At 45.5% G+C, this 20,711-nt stretch overlaps 1 protein-coding gene across 1 annotated transcript in view; it reads right to left on the reverse strand.

Annotated features, from left to right (window-relative positions):
• The window catches only part of LOC119464223 (protein henna-like), a 52,521-nt gene extending 32,029 nt beyond the window's left edge, over nt 1-20,492 (reverse strand). The window contains exons 1-5 of the mRNA XM_049656651.1: nt 20,430-20,492; nt 13,326-13,448; nt 10,776-10,956; nt 1,662-1,756; nt 33-100 (exon numbers count right to left, since the gene is read on the reverse strand). Of these exons, the coding sequence (XP_049512608.1) occupies nt 33-100; nt 1,662-1,756; nt 10,776-10,956; nt 13,326-13,448; nt 20,430-20,477 (515 nt within the window). The 5' untranslated portion in view covers nt 20,478-20,492. The remainder of the gene's footprint in view (nt 1-32; nt 101-1,661; nt 1,757-10,775; nt 10,957-13,325; nt 13,449-20,429) is intronic.
• Between the last annotated feature and the right edge of the window lie 219 nt (nt 20,493-20,711).

The following is a 20,711-nucleotide window of genomic DNA, read 5'->3' on the forward strand; positions in this document are numbered from 1 at the left end:
AGGGACCATTAAGGAAAGAAAATCGATCTTACTGTTTGTACGAGTAGGCGATGTCGGCAAAGTACTTCCGTCGTTGGCGGTACGTCTCATCCGTGAATCCCTTGAGGAAGGAGGGTAGAGTGGAGAGGGTGCCGCAGAGAGCGTAAAAAGAGAAATAAATGTAAATTTTAAATACCAACAGTGAACGCGGATATATTTTTCTGATCAGCGAGAAACGCTGAGTGATTAGTGTTGGGTGCCAGTAAAATTTAACCAAAGCTCCTCGGGCACCAAGCATCCTTGTTATTTACTCGTGATTAAGCTAGTCATACCATTTCTAGTTACGGCATGTTACTGAGCCTGCAGAAGCGAGCAAGTGTCGAGACTAAGCGGTCAGAATTCAACTGCGGCAATTAGGTTTGCTTAAATTAACGCATGTATAGGTACATCATCATCATCAGCAGCAGCAGCATATATTTATGTCCACTGCAGGACGAAGGCCTTCCCTGTGATCTCCAATTACTCCTGTCTTGGGCTAGATGATTCCAACTTGTGCCTGCAAATTTCATAACTTCATATATAGTATGAACTATATATAGTATAGGTTCATACTATATGGTAATTAGCTTGAGAGGCATTATAGCCGATTTACTTTTGCGGAGGCACATTACGGTCTATAAAGTAAGAAGAAAAACTATTTAGCATCGGTACGAGCAGGCTTTGGTTTAAGTAAATTGCTGCTCGAAGATGCTCGATTAGCGCTCACACAATTGAATAACTTCCCGTAGAAACAAACGCGGTCTTATGTGTTTTGGTGAGAGTTCCCCTGGTGTTTGATAACGTTTGTTACTGAAGTTTGTTACTAAGAGTAACCTTTTATGCCGATAGGGATAGAAAATTTAACGATATATGGGGAGGTTGCTTAAATGCAGAAAAAAATTAAGCACGAAGTTTGGAAATCCGTAACGCTGCACCAAAAAGTTTAAATCAGTGAAGAACGACGACATTGTATTCTAAGAGTCAAAGACTGTGAAATTAGCAAGCTTCAAGAACTTTAGTAAGCCACACCGGTCAAAGTACTAAATAAGTATTTTGCTAGTCCTGACGTCACACTTCTGTACCAGCGCTGCGGTTCCAGCGCGAAATCAGTCAATAAATATGTAAACAAATAAACCTTTCACGTTGGCTTTCTCGCCTGACAACCAAAATATTACAATAAAAAGTATGTAAAAGGAATGATTGATTAGTAGAAATTGGTCTAATGTTTGAAATATAGCGTTCATTAAAGAGTGTAAAACCGTCTATAGTATGTCTTCTTGAACAAGCTTCGGAGGCTTCAAAATCTTAAACCCCGTTGACATTGCTCACAAAGAGAAGAAATACGCTTGAATTTACGTGAGGCTCTGCAAAGCACTGCATAAAGTTCAGAAGTGCATGCGGATATGGTGCGCAAATGCAAATTGCTGATGGCACATTTCATTTTCGCGGAATACTGACCTACAAATTTTCTCGAAAGACGCAGAGTTGCTAGCCACCATTTCGCCTAAAGCAATTATTCCCTCTTCTAATTGAATAGCGCTCTGGCGCACGGCATAAGAACAGGCCAGTAGTACAAAAGATACAAAGCAAGCAAGACAAGTGTCACCGGGTCCTACTTATAGAAAGTTTGCATCACTACTCACCGGGTGGTCGGAGTCGAGTTCAGATCCGTAGCTGAGAATGTGGTTGGCAAAAATGTCCAGGTCCTTGATCTTCCTCGGAAACCAGGGCACAGCGTCTGCAAGATCAGGGCAACGACATTGTGGTTGCGGGCCCTGGCAGGACTGTAAATTTCATACGTTATTCAATCTTTACTTGAAGGCATACGAAGCCACTACGCGAGTTTTGCTAGCCCGCTACTGACAGATTAGTATAGTGAAAAGTTTTTTTTTCTATTTTTAACAGCGAATCCGTTTAAGCTATCCGTAAAACCGTGCTCGTCTACCGAAAAAAAAAGATCGTATAGCGATGAGTCACGTGGGCTGCCTAGCAACCACCTCGCGGAGCGGCGTGTGCAGCGCCTCGTCTCCGTGCCGTGCACATGTTGCCTTGACATGGGACGTTAAGGAGAGGGAAGAAGAGCATGCGCGTGGTGCGCGCTATGCTCGCAAAAGAGACAAAGGAAATGAGAGTGAGTGGGAGAGAGAGAGAAAGAAATTGTAGCAGCACCAACGAGGCAACGCGCTGAGCGGCTGTCGACGCCGTCCGGGTTTGCCCGTTTCCCCGCGTTCGCGCCGAACGCGCGTGGTGTCCGTGGCTGCAGTCGGCACCTCTGGCGACGGCTCGGCAGGTTTCGACCAGCCACACCCCGGCAAGTGTGGAGGCGCAGCATGGCCGTGACGTCTCCGGGGAGATAAAGCTCAGAGCCGCGGCGACGGCGGCAGAACTCTCGTCGACTGTGGCGAGTGCATGTAGCCGTGACATGGGACGACCAAAGAAGATCCGGACACCCGAAGCAGCCGCTGATCGTGAAGCGGGTCGCGCGGCCAAGCGAGAATCTACGCGTCGGCGGCGAGCCGATTCGGAATACCGTGCCTAGCAGCACTTAGCATTTCCTAGCAAAACTTAGCCAAGCCTAGTAAAACCTGGAAGAAACTAGGTCGATCACCAGCTCTGCTGTTTACTCCAGCTTTGCACTGCTAGTGCAAGTGGCCTAAGTTTAATTTTTATTTTTTTCATCTTTTTTTTATCAGCGTGGGATTACTATACCATGGGCACGAATCGGACAACTCCTGCATGGAAGTTGGCGGCGAGGCCGCGGACTCACGCGTCTATGATACTGCCGCCCCTACACCCAAAGTACACACCGGCTTGGACACTGGGGCTTCCAAAAATTGGAAATTTCGAATGTGAATGCAAGAGTCTTTATCATTCGATGCGCACTCGATTAGATAATTCGTAGTTAGATTGAAGGAACAGCACTTAATTAAGTAGCGAAGGAGACATTGATACAAGTGAGGAGCGCTCCGAGCGATTCTGTAGTAGGACAGCGGCGGTTGTTGTGCAGAAATGCTAGTCCCTGACCAAACTCGCAGAGCAAGTAAATTGTGACCTTTAAACTCCAGTTTTTCAAAAGAATACTTCGCTTTTAGGTAGCCTAATGCGAACATATTGGCTCAATTTGCCAATTTGTTATATTGAACTTGTCTTTACAAGGTTGCATCTCTTTAAACTACGTGCGGTGCAGCAATATTCGACTCCTCTCCTTCAACGAACGCTACTTTATTTACTGTGTGATTTGGGGGATCTGCAAAAAAATGGAAAAAAGTACTATCGTTCCATTAATGCATTTCTCTCAGTGGACTCTTTTGTGCCATGTAATCAAATATGCAACATTTACACGTTTACTCGCAGTCGGGATTCGTGAGAGAAGAAAATTTAGATAAGTTTGCGAACCAGATTTTGTGGCCGGACTATACTTTTACACAATTTGACTGCATAATATGTCACGGGTTTCTAGCCCCGCAGTATAATTTGAGAAGCCCCTTTTGCTAGCGCAAAACGAAGTTTCGAGTTACACCACGAATATTTTTAAGTTTTCCTCGCAGGAACCTCTCTTTGGAGTTCGTCTACACATGACCCACGCGGATCGCACAGGGACAAATTTTTGAGAAACCCTTATCTACCTGAGCGTCTACTGATCTTGCAAGTGGTGCCTATTGATAACTAATCTTCTGACAAATGCACATCCAAGAGATGGGGCGAATAAGCTTTTGCGCAGAATGAAGCGATTTTGCATCAAATTCGGGAGCTGAGCTTTTGCACATGCAGATCTGTTGACGGACACGAAAAATGCATAGAACCCTACCCATGCACAGCTTCGCTTGTAAAATGATTGTGACTGTGCTTTCGAAATAGGTGCCACTACTGGGTACCAAAAGAATGTGGTTTGATGTGTAGGTTTGCACTTTGTTTTGTGAAGCATTGAAAGTTTTGCCTAAAGTCGATTTATGGAAAATAGTACGAAGGTGTCGAATTGAATTCGACTTCCATGGTGCTCGAACAAAACGCTGATGATGACATGATGTGACGCAGCACGAGAGGAAACGGCTGGTAATGATAATGATGATGGTGATGATGTATCGGCATAGCCACTGAAACGGGGGGGGGGGGGGGTGGCAAATAGTCGCCTAGCCTGTTTCATTCTAGCATTATCGTATACACCTCTTCAATGTTTTAACGTGATAGTATAAGGGCCCCGTGTCGCAGAAAATCCGGTGTCGACGTCTGGCGCCGACGTCCCGTGAGCAAAAGTTCTTGTATATATTGAGGTTTATGTATATGCCACGCCTTGCTATATGACATGCGGTATATGGAGTTATATTGCAACATCATTCTATCACTAAAGTTGCTCACACCTTGTCTTACATTCTAGGCAAAGTTATTCCTCGGAATTTCGAGATTGACAGCCCAGAAACAAATGTCATGAAGCAAAACAGCGACAGTGCATGCCTTTCGTGCTAAATCTTCTCAGATTGAAATATTAAAAGTGCAGAACAATAACAAAAACCCGAAAATGGTGTAATTTTTTTTTACCCTGCTGTGTACTAACTCCGGGATCGGCCCACGCAAGAGGCTGCGTTTTCACCAGAAAGCTCGCCTTCGTGCATAGCGTTCACCGCCAGCGTTTTCCTGTAAACATTACGGTTCCATAAGCTGCAGTTGCCAGGAAGCGTGAGAACCTAAATAAGTGTCCTCCAATTTTTTTATCTTCCTCAAAACTTGTCAACCTTGTAGCACTACCCATGCCTGTAACAGATCGGGTCGTATCAGTCAGTCTCTTCCCTGCTTTTTTTTCACCAATACTCTAAATGTCTCTTGCTTATCTCGACTGCCAACCGGTTGATGCTTCCATTCATTTTAAATCCAAACACTTCTGGAAATGGACTCTACAGACTTCCCACAGGGGGTCCCCACGTAGTTCCTCAGGACCAAATAAAGTTTATGTCTGTCTGTCTGTCTGTCTGGAATGTACACGGTAACTGCGGATCTCACTGGGTAAACCCCTTCGCATACCATTACCATGTGCTTAGTGGTATCCAGAATTTTCCCGCAGCATATACGTACATGCATCATCTTATTGGGAGTATTTCTCCGGTAGGTTTCAATACGAGGCATTCTTTGGCAAATACTCCATGAGATTTGGTAGAAAAATCGTGTCTAACGCAAAAAGCGTGACACCTTTCCCATATCAATACATAGGGATCCACAGAAAGTACATTGGGTTGAGGTGCGCCAACTTGAATTTGGGAATGTCAACCTAAATTTGGGGGTGGTATGGGGTGGGCCACACTAAATTTGGGGAAATAATGGGGGTGCGCCAACCTGAATTTTTGGGGGGCCATCTTTAAACTTGGGGTGGGTCAACCTAAATTTTGGGGTTGTATAGGGGTGGGCCAACTTAACATTTGAGGTGAGCCAACCTAAATTTGGGGGTGATATGGGGGTTCAACATTCTGAATTCAGGGGTGGGCCAGCTTATAATTTGGGTTGTCCTAAATAAATGTGGGGTAAGCCAACTTGAAATTTACGGTGGGCCAACCTGAATTCGGGGTGAATGGGGGTGGGCCAAATTAAGCTTGGGGGTTGCCCAACTTAAAATGTTTGTCTTCAGGCAACGAGCTCGAGCCTCAAATAGCAAGGCACTGACCTTTGTGTTATCATACAGATTTTCCTTCTAATTTCTATCTTCCCAGAATGTTGAACGCTTTCTTCCTAAAATTGTACCAAAGGTACTAAAATTGGTATAGTATGACAGGAGTGTATGACGAACATAAGTGATAGGTCATGACATAAATGGCATGACTGGCATGTCATGTAGGTCATGACAATGACTCAGCGAAAAAAGGATTGACACTCAAAAACCACTGAAATGGGTTCGGACGTCGTTACTAAGTGAAGGAAACACTAAAGCATGATGGTAGAAGTCATGGCCATGAGCATGACTCAGCAAAAATGACAATCAATCAGCGAAAAAAGATTAACACTCAAAGCCACTGAAATGGGTTGCGACGTGGGCACTAAGTGAAGGAAACACTAAAGCATGATGGTAGAAGTCATAGTCATAAGCATGACTCAGCAAAAATGACAATGACTCAGCGAAAAAAGGATTGACACTCAAAAACCACTGAAATGGGTTCGGACGTCGTTACTAAGTGAAGGAAACACTAAAGGATGGTGGTAGAAGTCATAGTCCCAAGTATGACTAAGGCTTCCGCCCCAAGGTCTCTTAGGTGTAGCTAAAGGGACTCCTGAGGACCCATGACATGAATATCATGAAATGTGTGTCATGTAGGTCATGAAAGAGCCGCCTACGTCTTGGTGCTCTCATGGTGGTTTCGTTAACTTGGTAGGCTCCCCGCACACCGCTTCGCATAACATCGATTCCCACAGTTTCTCTCTCTTGTTATCTTCCCATCAGCCCAATTATTTACGGTATCAGAGCAAATATATTTAGCTGTGTGCGGACTGGCGGGCTCGGCTCGGTTCCAGAGGTAAAGGGCAGTTAAACTGTGTATTTGTGGGTGGAGCTTGTTTGTAGTGCTTAGATTCACAGATTAAAAAATAAATTATATTATGCTGTTTTACGTGCCAAAACCACGACCTGATTATGAGGCACGCCGTAGTGGTGGACTCCGGAATTTTGGACCACCTGGGGTTATTTAACGTACACCTAAATCTAAGTACATGGGTGTTTTCGCATTTCGCCCCTATCGAAATGCGGCCGCCGTGGCCGGGATTCGTAGATCCACAGAATAGAGGTGATGTCGCTATCACCAGCCATATCTGAATTTACCTCACACATAGAAAAATCTGCGTGTGCTTAAGAGTACCTATGCATGCAGTGACATCGGCACAGATTTCTGTGTTCGGTAGGAAATTTCAGTAAACCTGCTCATCTAGGACAGTTTATTTGTTTGTCATACTGATTTTCAACGTTCGATGCTTAAATTTAGGTTCTGTTTCATTATTTGCCCCTTGTGATACCTGTGCTATGGTTATTTTCCTTGGCCATCTTTCGTAAAGCTTCATGTCCTCTTTTTTTTCTTTCTTTCTTCCTTCTTCCTATTCCGTTTGATATTAATATCGACGTATTGTATAGATTGTATAACTTGCACTGTATATATCCTTTTGTATAACCTGCATTTTTGTTTGACTGCACTATACAGAAGAATTATTGTACTGCCCAACTGCCACGCTCTCGAAGGAGAGCAGCAGTATTGAAAATAAAATAAATAAATAAAATTACGTGTCCATGGAGCCGAGCCGTAGTACCTTGCTGAATGCAGGAATGCACTGCCCTGACTCCGACAGAACCGAGTGAGTGGAACGTGACGATGTGTCCAATTGGCTTTGTTGCTCTTGCAGCTATACGCACTGCGCACCTCTGGAAACCTTAACGCTCCATCTGAGCCGCGCATGTGGTTGAATACCCTGAGAGCACGACGGGGTCGATGGTGCCACTCGGGTGCGCCTCGAGGGTTCGTATAATTGTTATCGCAATAAAGAATGTTTGTATCCTACAAATGATTAAAGTCTCACTCGCTATCGAAATCGCCATGCTATCGGCGTCGGAGCAGCTGTTGATGTTCTAGGTATATCACACAAGGATTTCGTATGAGCACCCTATAACTACGCTACCAGTGCAATAGGCCTCGAGCGGTCAGTCGTGCGGCAATTTTGCATTACTTTCACGCTGGGAAAAACACTTATGTAGCACGTATTGAGCAACAGACAGTTGTATCGGGAGTTTGTCCTGTTGCTTTAAAATTTTCTCATTGACACCTTTTATGTAATTGTAATATTTTAGAAGTTGAATAATTAAGACTAATTATGCCATTAGGCGGAGTGGAAAAAATAATCGGAGTATCTCCAAGCGACGTCAAAAAACATTACCTTGATTCTGTCCATCTACGTGGAACTTGCATATTTTTAAATCTTGGTGCATGATAGTTGGGACACCCTGTATATTTCTTCCGTGCAATATTGACTGCCCGCTTTTGTGCTGGTGTTTCGAACAATAAGGGGGTGCATTTATACTGAAAGCAGACACGGATACTTTGTATCTAAAGCTATTTGCGAACACATTTGTCCATCGGCTCCCTTTAAACCTTTCGTTTTGTTGCGACACGTCCACGAACTCTTCCAATGCAGCTCCGCTTCAAGCTTGTCTATTCTCTTAATCGGCTGTTGACCTTCCTAAGCCTTTCAGCAGAAATTGTGCCCACTTTCATTGCGTCCAAAGTATCGGCCATTTCTCTAAAGTTACGAATCCTTTCGACAAATGACTGTTTTAAGCACCACTGCGTTTCCACTCTAGCGGATTTTGCAATCGAAATAGCAGGCTTTAGGCTCTCTTGGGAACAATGTGTGCTCGTACTTAAGAGAACAGAATTTTCCGATGGCTTTTGAATAAAGTTTTTTTTTCGTCGAAAAAAAAAAGCTTTTCCGAGCATTAAATTTTTCCTTATCCGACGCTCTGTGAGAAATGCGCGCAGTAAAACATCGATCTGTAGCTATTTTTGTATACAATGCACAAGTTGCAATGAAACTTCAGGTCGTTCAGCTTACGCTGTATATTGCATTTTGTGCAGATGGAACATTTCCGAATGTTATCCAAGAAGGTCGCTGCCAAGTTCGAAAACAATAAGGACGCGACTTTAAAGAAAAAAATTGCCCGCCAATCCACCCTGTGAAGGTGGTTGGAAAGCGAAGCTTTATACGCCACCCTCACGGTGACTGCGGCGCACTTGATATTTCACACACTACAACGTAACTTTAACCACGGCCTTTATTATTATTTACTTCACAACAATGTTCCCTACTGCTTTATGATCGGTGTGATATACACTACTAGACTACCCCATAGTGGGGTAGTCTAGAAAATGAACCGAAGCAGTTAGTAGGCTGGAAGGGTTTCGAATGACGTCAACCCTCTTTCAAGCAGCTGCATAAGCTTTGCAACAGCTGCAATCTAATCTTACGGACCGCGCCGAGCCTATTTCCATTGTTTGCCCGCAGCCCTTATCATCCATCATGTTGGCTCATCACTTTGAAGCTTGTTTTTGTGGTTTTTCTTGCGAAAGCGAGTGCTTAGTTGTACGCTGAATGCCTGAATTCAAGTAAGCTATACTGCTATACCTGCAATTGTTAGCGGTTCGTCGGGATCGTTTTTTGATTACAACGACGGACACGACAGAACCCTTGGCTGGTAGAGGTACAAAGCTTCGCTTTAAAACATTACCCATTTTAGTTTTCCATTGAAAGGTTGTATAGTGTTCACATTAAAGCAAACCTTTCATTGCCTATCCTCCCGGGTTTGGCGAGGTCACTGCTGCTTCTGCTGTTTGCTGTTGCGTTTGTCGGTGCCTCGGGCGATGTGTTTGTTAATATATATATATATATATATATGTATGAAGGTACCTAGACATTCTCATTGTTTCGGCAGGTTGTCTTCGCCTCTTCTATAAGTGCTTTTTTAAAGGCGGGAAACGCAATCGACTACAGGTGATTTTAAATATAAACTGTCCTTGCCTTTTCCTCGAAGCTTGGTGGTCATCATCGCTCCTTCACGGTATAGGTATATATTTGGGCGTAAATACGGCACAGAAACTTTGGCCCACTGGGTATATGCTGGCTATTGTCTGGCCGACTCGACAACTTGGAAATATGGGTGTGTGCGCGCGCGTTGTATAAGGAAAAAGCAAAGGCTCAATTTCATAACTGTGGCTTGGGACAGCGGGCTATAATGTAGCCCACCTACATGTCCATCCGTGGTTAACAGGAAACAAATAAACAAACAAACAAGCAAGCAAACAAACAAACAAACAAACAAACAAACAAACAAACAAACAAACAAACCTTATTTAATTCGCGAACAAAAGGCTCAATTTCATAACTGTGGCTTGGGACAGCGGGCTATAATGTAGCCCACCTACATGTCCATCCGTGGTTAACAGGAAACAAATAAACAAACAAACAAACAAACAAACAAACAAACAAACCTTATTTAATTCGCGAACATGCGTGGTCATTGGTTGAGGGAGAATTTGTGATCACTCTAAGCTGTGGTTCTTGCATTTATATGGTACGTGATGGCATGCATGGAAGCAAAAAATAATGCAAATGGAACGCACATTTTGACCTTTACACGAAGCGAAACTTTAGGGAAGCGCTAATTCGAATACTACAAGCCTGTGCATATTCTGCAACGCATTGTGCAGTGTATAGCGATTGCGTGCCATCCCTGCAAATTAAAATGACCCGCCAACTCCCCCCCCCCCCCCCCCTTCCGATTGACCCATGCCACGTCGCATTACTCTCCCGGATTGGGCCAGTTTACTTTTGCACCATCTTCCTTCAGGTTCCACGCACCACACTCGGCAAGATGCCGACCAAGCAAATGCGATAAACCACTGGAAAGCAGGCATATATAAACCGTCGCCATACTTAATCAATTATGCGGCTGAAGGCGTATATTTGCTGCAGCGAAGGTAGTTAGGTTCAGTTTGTCGTTTGACGGCGTAATTCAGTAAAGAACGGGATCGGCAGCCGGTACATCTGCAGGGCTAGTACAGACTGGGCTATGCGTTCAGCCTGTGCGTTTTGTGGGTGCTGTCCTTTGTGTGACCCGCTTGACAGGAGAGCGGCCGCACCAAGCAGCCACCATCAGCAATGTACGGAAGGGTTTGTCAAGAAAGATTCGCTTTAATACGTACTCCGTGGTTTTAGAGTTAGTAGAAACCAACACCGCTCACCATCTGACTTGGGCGGCAAGTCCCTGGAGATGACTTGCATGTACTGGGACATGTTCTTGATCTGCTCCAGAGCCTGGTGCACTCTGCTATCGGTCGGAGTGAAGTTCACGATGAACTCATAGCCGTCCTTGAAGCGCGCCGATGACCTCGACTCGATGTGCACCAAATTGACTCCGTTCTCCTGAAAACGCATGATGTGCGAGAGTGAAACAGAGCCAGAACAAGGAGTCCATGTTTTTCTTCAAGCGCGATCTCGCTTCAAGTGGCAGCCATCCATTTCACTAAATCTGTAGGCCTATCCAGCACAGGAAAAAAAAAAGAAAACCGCGCCCAATAAGCCTCTTTAAAAGTTCAACCGACTGCTTGCGCGATTTCACTCCATTTTACTTGGCTGGATGCCGAGCATTGCTACACAAGGCTACGTTACTGAAGGCACCACCATGTTTGATGGCACGTTTGACAAGCCGCCTTCCGTCAGCCATGGTGAATTATTTTTCTTCATCATTATGCCTGCAGGCAATTATTTACTTGTGAATTTGCTGTCAACCAGTGGCTCAACTTTCTTTTCATAAAAAATAAATAAACGCGACATGACTAAATATAGATATAACTTGCTCAGTACAAGGACCCGTTAAAAAATGTTGAAAGTGTCGTCCACAAATCTTGATTCTTAATTTTCACTAAAGTCTGCAGAGCCTTCGAATGAAGTTATGCAACTTCGACACACTTATTCACTGTCGATCACAATACGTGACCGAAGAGGTCATACCTTACGAAGCAATAATAATCAATTTAGAAATACTTAAGATGAATTTACATCTGAACTGATTTAATTTTTATGGTAAGCCACCTGTTCCGTTTCAAAGATTCATATGGTCTATGGCTGGGGCTAACAGAGTAGGTAAGATATTGAAGATACCGACATACCTAGGTTTATTATCCTTATGCAATTAATGTAATACACTATACAGGGGCCTTTAAGGAAATGAACATTTTTCTCTGATAGCATACTTTATTATATGTCAATATTTGAAACAATAATTTTTATCTATAACGTTCTTGTTTACAGGCTATTCAAAGTTGAACTAAGAGTAATTTACTTAAAACGCGACGATACCTACGCAAAATTTACTCGCACAGACGGTTTGTACGCTCTGGTAGACATTATTTTCGCCAATAATTAGTCATCAAATGCGTAAATAACCAACGCTTCCTATTCAAGTTTTTTTCCATATCACATTTATGGTATATGCTTAAATTTAAACATCACGACAATCTTTTTTTGGAGACGACGTCGATTTCTTTGTATCTCCTGGAATGTTTCTGTTCTCTGATATTTATCAAGTCTGACACTCTTCTTTCCTGATTCTTACGTGCCAAAACCAGTTCTTTTTATGAGGCACGCCGTAGTAGAGGGCTCCGGCCTAATTTTGACCACCTGGGGTTCTTGAACGTGCACCATAACGTAAGCACACGGTCGTTTTTGCATTTCGCCTCCATCGAAATGCGGCCGCCGCGGCCGGGATTCGATTCCGCCATCACGTGCTCAGCACCGCAACGCCTTAGCTGACTGAGCCACCGCTGCGGGTGTATTCTGAAACTGAATCAGCTAATTTCGCAGTTCAGGGGCTTGAACCTCGACACGTCAAGCCTTGAGGGAACGTCCAAATGAGGGAAAAGGGACAATTAACTCACTGCTTGTTTTCGCCAGCCGATAGCAAGAACGCAGATGTTACGAGTTTTGCCCAGCCAGCAAATAATATGCCACATACAGTAAGCTATGTCGCAATAGGCGGCTCGACTTTCGTCCATATCCATGCCTCTGAATGGGCAAAATTAGCCGAATAAGTGCCAAGTATGATGACCAATATTTCGGAACAGAAGCGATCCAAGAGATCCAAACAAAGTGAAGATGCCTTCGAATGCGATTGTCTCAACCTTTTTCCAATATAAACATGTACTACCATCGTGTTAAAAAGAAAATCAATTAAGAAGTTTCCGTTGTATATGTGTTTGGTGGCTAATTTATGTCAAACATTGTGTCCCTGAAAACGCATGAACCACCTCTGCAGGCCGGTTTTGCTTAGCTAGCATAGCGCTTTTATTAAAATACTGCTTGTGTAACTTTGAAGACCCTCTGTATTGTGGCATGTGTTGTAAGATGTCATTTTTTAATTTTCATTATTGCTCCCTCATTACGGTAAACAATGACAGCACTATTGCTATGAGAAAAAAATATGACACTGATTAGTGTTGCCTGTGATATAACCTAGGGGATAAAGTGGTTGGTCAGTTAGAACAGACAGTGCATAGTATACGAAGCAGATGCGTTAGTGTTGATATTTCAACAGCATTAATTTACATGACGATAAAAGTTCATGGGTATTGTAGTTCAACAAGGCCTCTAAGTATATCACTGTAGTGTGAGCAGACGATTCTATCTTTCTTATCTTTCCTTGATCTTTATTTTCAACCTCAACACTGGGTAGACACTTCGTGTGCTTCCGTGTTTACTGTTTACCCTCCCCAATTCAGTCTCTGCAGTCTCACCTTGAATATGTGCAGGGCTTTTGCGAGGGCACCGACCTCTTCCTTCAGGGAGAAAATTACAGAATTTCCGCTGCTTTCCGCTGTCTTGGGTTCCATGATGTAGCCCTTGGAGACACGGGTTGGCTGCGGAGGCGACGTAAAATTTATTAATTTATTTACCAAAACTATGGAAACAAGTACAGTAATCAATGGCTTCTCCACAACGTGAAATTGTGAAATTAATGAAGAATGAATATTGGTGAAGGGATACACTTCAGCTATTTAGCAGTACCAAACCAAACACGTGATGGAAAATAAGCAGCTCAATTGTATACCATCTTGGGAGGGAGGGAATTGAATATAAATTGAAAGTAGGTAGATGGGAAGTAAATGAGGCGGAAAGAACAAAACGATGCATCATAAAACTATCCCAATAAACGACGTAGATAATACGACGAAAAAGAGAAAGCAGATCGTGTCGACAGTTTGCCAAGAATGCTTGTAAAACAAATTGGCAGTTTCGCACGACGGGTGAAGCACTGACTTCGATGGCATGGTTTAGCATGGAGCTTGAACTTCTTAAACGGTGTTCTTGCTACTCGTATATACGCGAACCCGACTACCGCTGACGCGACGTACGCGGGTGCGCCAAAATTTGTGGCACCCATAAAAATCATGAACATACCGTATAGGGCTTGTAATGATATTGCAGAGGCGCCACTGAGCTGCCGGTGAAGAGCCACGCCAGTAATGTTACGTCACTTTCAGGTCTGATCCCTCATATTGTTCTGCACTTTTAATATTTAACAGTCTGCTTAAGATAAGAGACATGCGCTGTGAACGTTATGTTTCATGCCATTTGTTTGCGGGCTCCCATTCTCAAAATTCTGAGGAATAATATTGCCCTGAATGTAAGACCTGGGATGGGTAACTTTAGTGATTGAATAGCGTAGCAATATGACCCGCATTACGGCATGGATAACAATATAGCAAACATAAACTTCTATATGAGGGGAGTCCCACGACCAACGCAGACGGCGAAAATTCACGTGAAGTGTCCATATAATTGTCATCGCCAAAAAAAAAAACAATTAAACTACTAGGCCCTAACTTAGCAGCGCTGACTCTCCGAGTATGCGAAAGCGTACTTAAAATGTGATGATTGTGACGCCTCGACAACTGAGCGCGTCCTTGTATACTCTCATTTCTCGACATGACGTTTCTATACCTCGTATATTTTACAAACTTGCTAAGTTTGACTTGTTCTTACAACCTTACAAAATTGCTAAACTCTGACGCGCTCACCTACGGCCAACGCACCTAGAGTTTTCTGTTCGATACTTCCAATATGGGTGAAGTCATGCTATAAAGAAAATGCATGACCCATGGTGGGATCGAACCTCCGTCCTCCACCATAGCAGACCACTGGTCTAACCATTAGACCACGATCACACGCACGCTTATCTCACGCCAAAGAAATTCTGAAATGTCGGGCACGTGGGTCACGTGCCATCTTCTCGCATTCTTCTCTCGGGAAAGGTAGTGCCATACGAGACGCTGCGTTAGACTACACTGCCTTTGGAATCGGCCCATATTTTTCTTTAGATGAATACCTCCACAGCGGATGAGGTCTGCCTATGATACTATCCCAATAAGTATTAAGTTTTGCCTCTCATGCATCGCATTAAAGAGATTTAGAACTGGGGACCCAAGGGGCTTGGGGACCCAAGAAATTTGCAGACCGCAAGTGCGCATGCGCAGAACCCAACTCGATCTTGGGTTGTTGCGTTCGCAGTTGACCCGGGCCCCCGAAAATCGAAAACTGACGTGGGTCCCCAAGCCGTGTTGGGTCGCCTTCGCGGCTGTGCTTGGCATAATACAGCATACTTAATTCGTAGTACTAATACAGTGACTACGTTTATTACATTATATTGTTTGCCCTTCTTGCTAAAAAATGCGCTCTGCGTCTGCTACAAACAAATATGTACCCTTCACCCGCCCGCCTCCACCTCATATTCCCTGAAGTTTACAGTGCCCCCAACTGCCGGTGCTGTGGCACTCACCCGGCATACGCTTCCGCATATGCTGTGGGAGTGCCCAGAACAGTACACACAAATTACCACGACCCTCCCGTCGAAGTTGCGTGAGGCTCTGCGCAGCTCCGCCCTCGACGACCAAACCTGGGCGACCCAGCACGCCCGTGAGGCGGCGGCGAGGCAAGCCCTCGACGTCCCCTCATGGGAGGTTTAGGCCCGGCCATCATAAAGTGCTGGTTCCACAATAAAAGTTTATTCCTCCTCCTCTTCCTGGTAGTTTTCACTTGTAAAATAAAAACGTGTTCTTCTTTTTCCTTTCCTTTTTTGTTTGTTTCAAGCACCTTTATTTTTGCCACTGCTATGTCCCGTGCGCACGACCCAACTCTGTCTGCGTTTGACCCAATTCTCAAACTCTGCTGCTCCTTTCAACCTAAGAACTACCTAACTCGGCTAGGGGACCCAGAGTCTTGGGTGCCAAATTCTAAAACCCTCTATTGACACAGATGGCAAGGTGTAGCATCGAATCCCGGCCACGGCAGTCGCATTTCGATGGGGGCGAAATGCGAAAACACCCGTTTATTTAGATTTAGGGGCACGTTTAAGAACTCCAGGTGGTCCAAATAATTCCGGAGTTCCCCACTACGGCGTGCCTCATAATCAGATCATGGTTTTCTCACGTAAAATTCATAATATTTTTTTAAGGTTTAGCGTGGCTCTTTAAATCCTTGGACAGTGTTCTCAACCTAAGTAGGGTGCGGCATGTTGGCGTGACGCTGCACGCAAGGTAATTTCTACTGGGCATTGGGGACAGTGATGTAGCCGGCGCCGCACCTCCGTAGTTGGTGAGATAAGACCGACGGGGTCACTGTTGGCATGAGCCAGCGCCCAGCGGAATATTGGATAACAATTAGCTTGACGGTTACTGCTCAGAGCAAAGCATGCGCAAAGCAGCTCAGCAGGAACGATAGGGTGCTCATAGCGTGCGCAAGCACAACGCTCGTGTCAGCAGTGGAAGGCACGGCCCTTGCTCCGCCACACAAGTGACCAAGCGTAGCGTTGACGGTGCGTGATTTGCCTGCTAACCTTCGCTCATCTCCTATTCTCCCTTCAGCTACAACGCAGCCGGTCAAATTAAAAAAAAAAAAGCTAGAAAATGCTTTCTCAAAAACGAAGGCCCGTGATAGGACAGAAAAATTCCTTTCTATATGTTAATGTCTATCTGACAGATTAGACCTTAGAGTACAAATAGACAGCTGAGTTAGCGAGCAGCCAGAAATGCATTTTAGTTTTAAGGGTTCACCGCCTCAATGCAATATACCCGGCCTATGTGAAAGACACCACATAACTTTCATCACCTGGAGCTGCCTAACACACAGCCAAAGAACTCTACACGCGCTCTTGGCATTCAATTCACGCCGGAATGAGGCCTCCGCAGCCGGGAATCGAATCCGAAACCGTATGTTCAACAGGGTGCAGCAACATAAAACAGCGAGCCATTTAGACACTGTAGACAGGCAAAATGCTATCTTTTCCTCTAAGGTCTACTGCATCGGAAGAAGCGTTGTGAAGAGGAAGAGACGCTATTCTCTGCTACGTGGCTGCAGAAAATAGCGTCTCTTGCTCTTCAGAACCACAATCTCTCTCTCTCTGAACTACGAAGGCTCACGGCCTGAACTACGCTCAATACTTCGGATGTGCCGTTTTTCTTTTCTTTTCTTTTCTTTAATTATCTGGTTGCCCGCCCGCTGGGAGGCGCCACTTCCCACAGAAGCAACACTTCCGGCAACACCTTCGTCGAACGACATCGACCACCCACTTGTCGTTATAACTTGCAGCAGCGACGTGCATGGCGATAGCCTGAAGCAGGCCCGCAATGGGCCTGCAGACTGGCAGTTTTATTGTAGCCTGGGGCCTGAGCGTGTCACCGAGCCCTGCCGTAATGAGCCTCATTAGGGGAATACGCGGCGCGAACTCTCCCTAATCGCCGGAACTTGTCCTGAGAGACTCGCTCCGGAAACTCTCCATTAATCGGGGTCAGTGTTTTGCTGGCCTCGTCAATGCTGGAATGCCAAGAGCACGTGTTCTTTCGGTTCCGTGTATGAGCGTGCTTATTTCTGTAGTTCCCTTCTAAAATGCACGCCACGGAACCTCATTACCGTCATTGCAACTTGAGTTCTGGTAGCGTCCACTCCGGTCGCATTCCTGCCCCTCCCTCCCCCCCCCCCCCCGCCCTTCTCTTAGGACAGGAGCTTCAATAGCTTAGAGCCACCGAGGGACTGGTCAAACAACTGTCATTATTTGGATGCATGGAAGTCATTTCCGAGCTGTGTTGTGTGAGACGCTTGCGTTCACTTGAGTTTAACGAGTGCGACTGGTCTTTACACATTAGCCGCGCGGGGGCTATATGGTTGTTTTGCTCCACTATAAATGTAACGTGTTTGATTTGCACCTCTGGTGACTGCACATAAAAAATAAAACACGGAACGACACCGTCGGGTTTTGGCTGCGAAGCAGCTTACGGCGGGGGCTTTGTCCGTCCCTCCGTCCCGCGGCGTCCCACACCCCCACAGCGCATGCGCGTCCCCTCCCCCTCTGTCTCCTCTCCTACGCTCCTCCCTTTCTCTCCTCTAGGAATCGGCAGCGGCGTGCACGACAGGTGGTGCGACAGCTGCGTACTCCGCTGGGGGCGCCACGGTAGTTCCGCGGTATGAAAATGACGGAGCGCGCGCGCCTCATTCTCTCTCCTGTGCAGCGCCGCGATGAGCGCTCGGGCCGCTGCCGCGAAACAATCTCCCGCTCAAGCTAACCATCTCCCCGCTGCTTCGCATCCACACATGGTTCCCTTTAGAGGGAGATGGGGTAATTTTATTTGAACTTGTGCTCACGTTAGGGAACCCTTAATGGCCAAAGTCAATTCGGGACCTTCCAGATTCTACAATTCAACGATTGCTATGAGCCGTTAAGTGGCATGAATGAATGAATGAATGAATGAATGAATGAATGAACCGATCAGTAAAGGAATTATTAAATGAGCCTTTGAATCAACCAGTCCACCACTGAACGAATGAATGAATAAATGAATAATACGGTGAATAAATGAAGAAATATCTGAACCAATGAATCAGCCCATTTCCCAGTTTCATAAGAAAGGGCCCAAACAAGAAGTCATTGATAATTAACTTTCCTAATGCTTTGCGAATCGCCTCAATTTGCGAGAAGAATTTGTGGCAAGTTAACAGTGCACGTTTGTAGTTTGTTTCATGCCGACGGGTGTATCATTATTGCCAGGATGTATTCGCCTTTGCCAACGACCATGAAGTTTCGTTTTTTTTTTTTTCACACATGGCCCTCGGTACGTATGATGTAAACAGTACTCATTTTTAATACCACTTAGGAACTTATTATCACAGGAGAGTCATAAAACGTTTGGTGGATAAGAGACGTGGGCAAACTCAACAATCGAAAGGGATGGTGCCAGAGGTTATCAAGGGTAGCATAGCAAAGCGAAGAAAAATTGGGCAGAACCCGTGTTAGGAGATGATTGTCAATGTCATACCGATAGCTTCTCGTAAGATACGATGAGATACGCTTATTTCTTAGCTGCATTGGGCAAATGCTGTGAGGCGAGCAGGTGCCGGGACGTTGCCCTGGCTCGCGGTTCGGCATGCGTTAAAAAACAAAGAAAACCTTACGAGCACACACATCGTGTCCTCACATTCGAATCGGGCAGGCCATATATCAACAAATAATTTTGGGGGTAGGTGGAGGGGAGTGGCACATGCCTGGCCCATGTACAGCGCCGAGTTTGGCACCGAGATGGTGCTGAGTTTTCTTGGGGAACGCTGCTGGAACGCCGCTGCAGTATATGCGTCATGCATAACTCGTTGGGACGGTGGCAGTGCAATGTGTCGCTATCTTGATTCAATGGTAATCGAATTACCGTCGATTGTCTTCGTGAGATTGGTGCCGCCGAATTTTTTTTTTCTATGGACCTTATTTCTGAAAGGTCAAAGGCGTCGTGATTCGCGATCGCACACGTTTTACTGTTAAATAAAACTTCCGCATGGTCCACAAAGTCCACCATGGCGACTGAGAGACGCGTTCGTCGCTGAAATACTGGCTCATGTAATACTGGCTCATGAAAGCTTCCCGTACACCGATTACCACAGTTCTTGGGCTCTCCACAATTTTTTTTTGCATATATGTCCCACTTGCCTTGTAGAACGTATGTGCAACGAGATTGAGAGCATGCTTACATTTCGTGACACGCCTGCACACTTTAACCGGCACTCGGGTAGCCTATACTCGGAGCGCTATGCGCGGCGTCACACTCTAGGATAGGTTGCGCTGTGTTCACAAGCGCCCGGTCCACTTCCTGTGTTCACTCAATGTAATGGAAGCCAGCGAGCATTCATCGATTCCGCACTTTCCAAACGTACCGTGTTCGGCCGTTTCCCCCTCACACGCACACTTCCACCTCCTGCGCTGTCGAGACAAGTCCATAGCTACGCGTGTAAATTGGATCAGCCAGCGCAAAGCAGAGGACGTCCGGAGACCAACCAAGCCCGGATGCGGTGGTTGGTGGAAGGCGGTCTGCTTTCGGGCAGGGGCCAATTTCTTCTTTCTTTTTTTTCTTTCTTTTTTTCTACGCGCCGGGACTTTCTTCGCGCATATCGAACTTGCTTCTGAGGGCACGGGGTAGGCGCAACAGGAACGCCGCAAACACTCTGGGCATGTAAACAGGCACATGCTGAGATTGCGTGCACTTGAGGCATGGTCAGTACGTGGATTATTCCGGGAAGAATAAAAGTTGAAAGACAGGACCCGGAGATCAATGAGCTGACACAACAAAGAGCTTTGTTGCGTCGGCTCCTCTGCCCTCTGTATTCCGTCTTCGGGTGCTTTCTTTCTTTCATTTTTTTTTCGTTGGAGTTCGACTAAGGCATGCTAGGAAGCAACGTAAATACCGCATCCTAGATTTGTGGCCGGATGATAAAATATTAATAACAACCTTCTTGTTCGATCTGAAGAATTACAGCTGCGCTCGTCTGCTTGCGCGAGAGGGCGCCATGGAATCGATGCTTCTTACCTCATAAGCCGGAGTTTGACGGACGACGCGTTCCCGGACCTCGGTCATCGATGCTCAGACAAGCGCCGCTAACGGTCTGTCGAGACTGAACGCGGCGTGGATTTTTTATCGGGCACGGGCTTTTTTGTTGGCTATGCCAGGCGACCAGTTTTTTTCTCCCTCTCCACAAACGTGCCCCGCTGCTGCCCGATCGTCTCTGTATGCATTGTTCGAGGCGACTCGAGCAGTGGCATTGAAGAAGTGGGTGGGGCAAGCGGCCACGTGAGGGTAATACTGTTCTTC

This window comes from Dermacentor silvarum, chromosome 9, assembly GCF_013339745.2.
Source record: "Dermacentor silvarum isolate Dsil-2018 chromosome 9, BIME_Dsil_1.4, whole genome shotgun sequence".
Taxonomy (NCBI): domain Eukaryota; kingdom Metazoa; phylum Arthropoda; class Arachnida; order Ixodida; family Ixodidae; genus Dermacentor; species Dermacentor silvarum.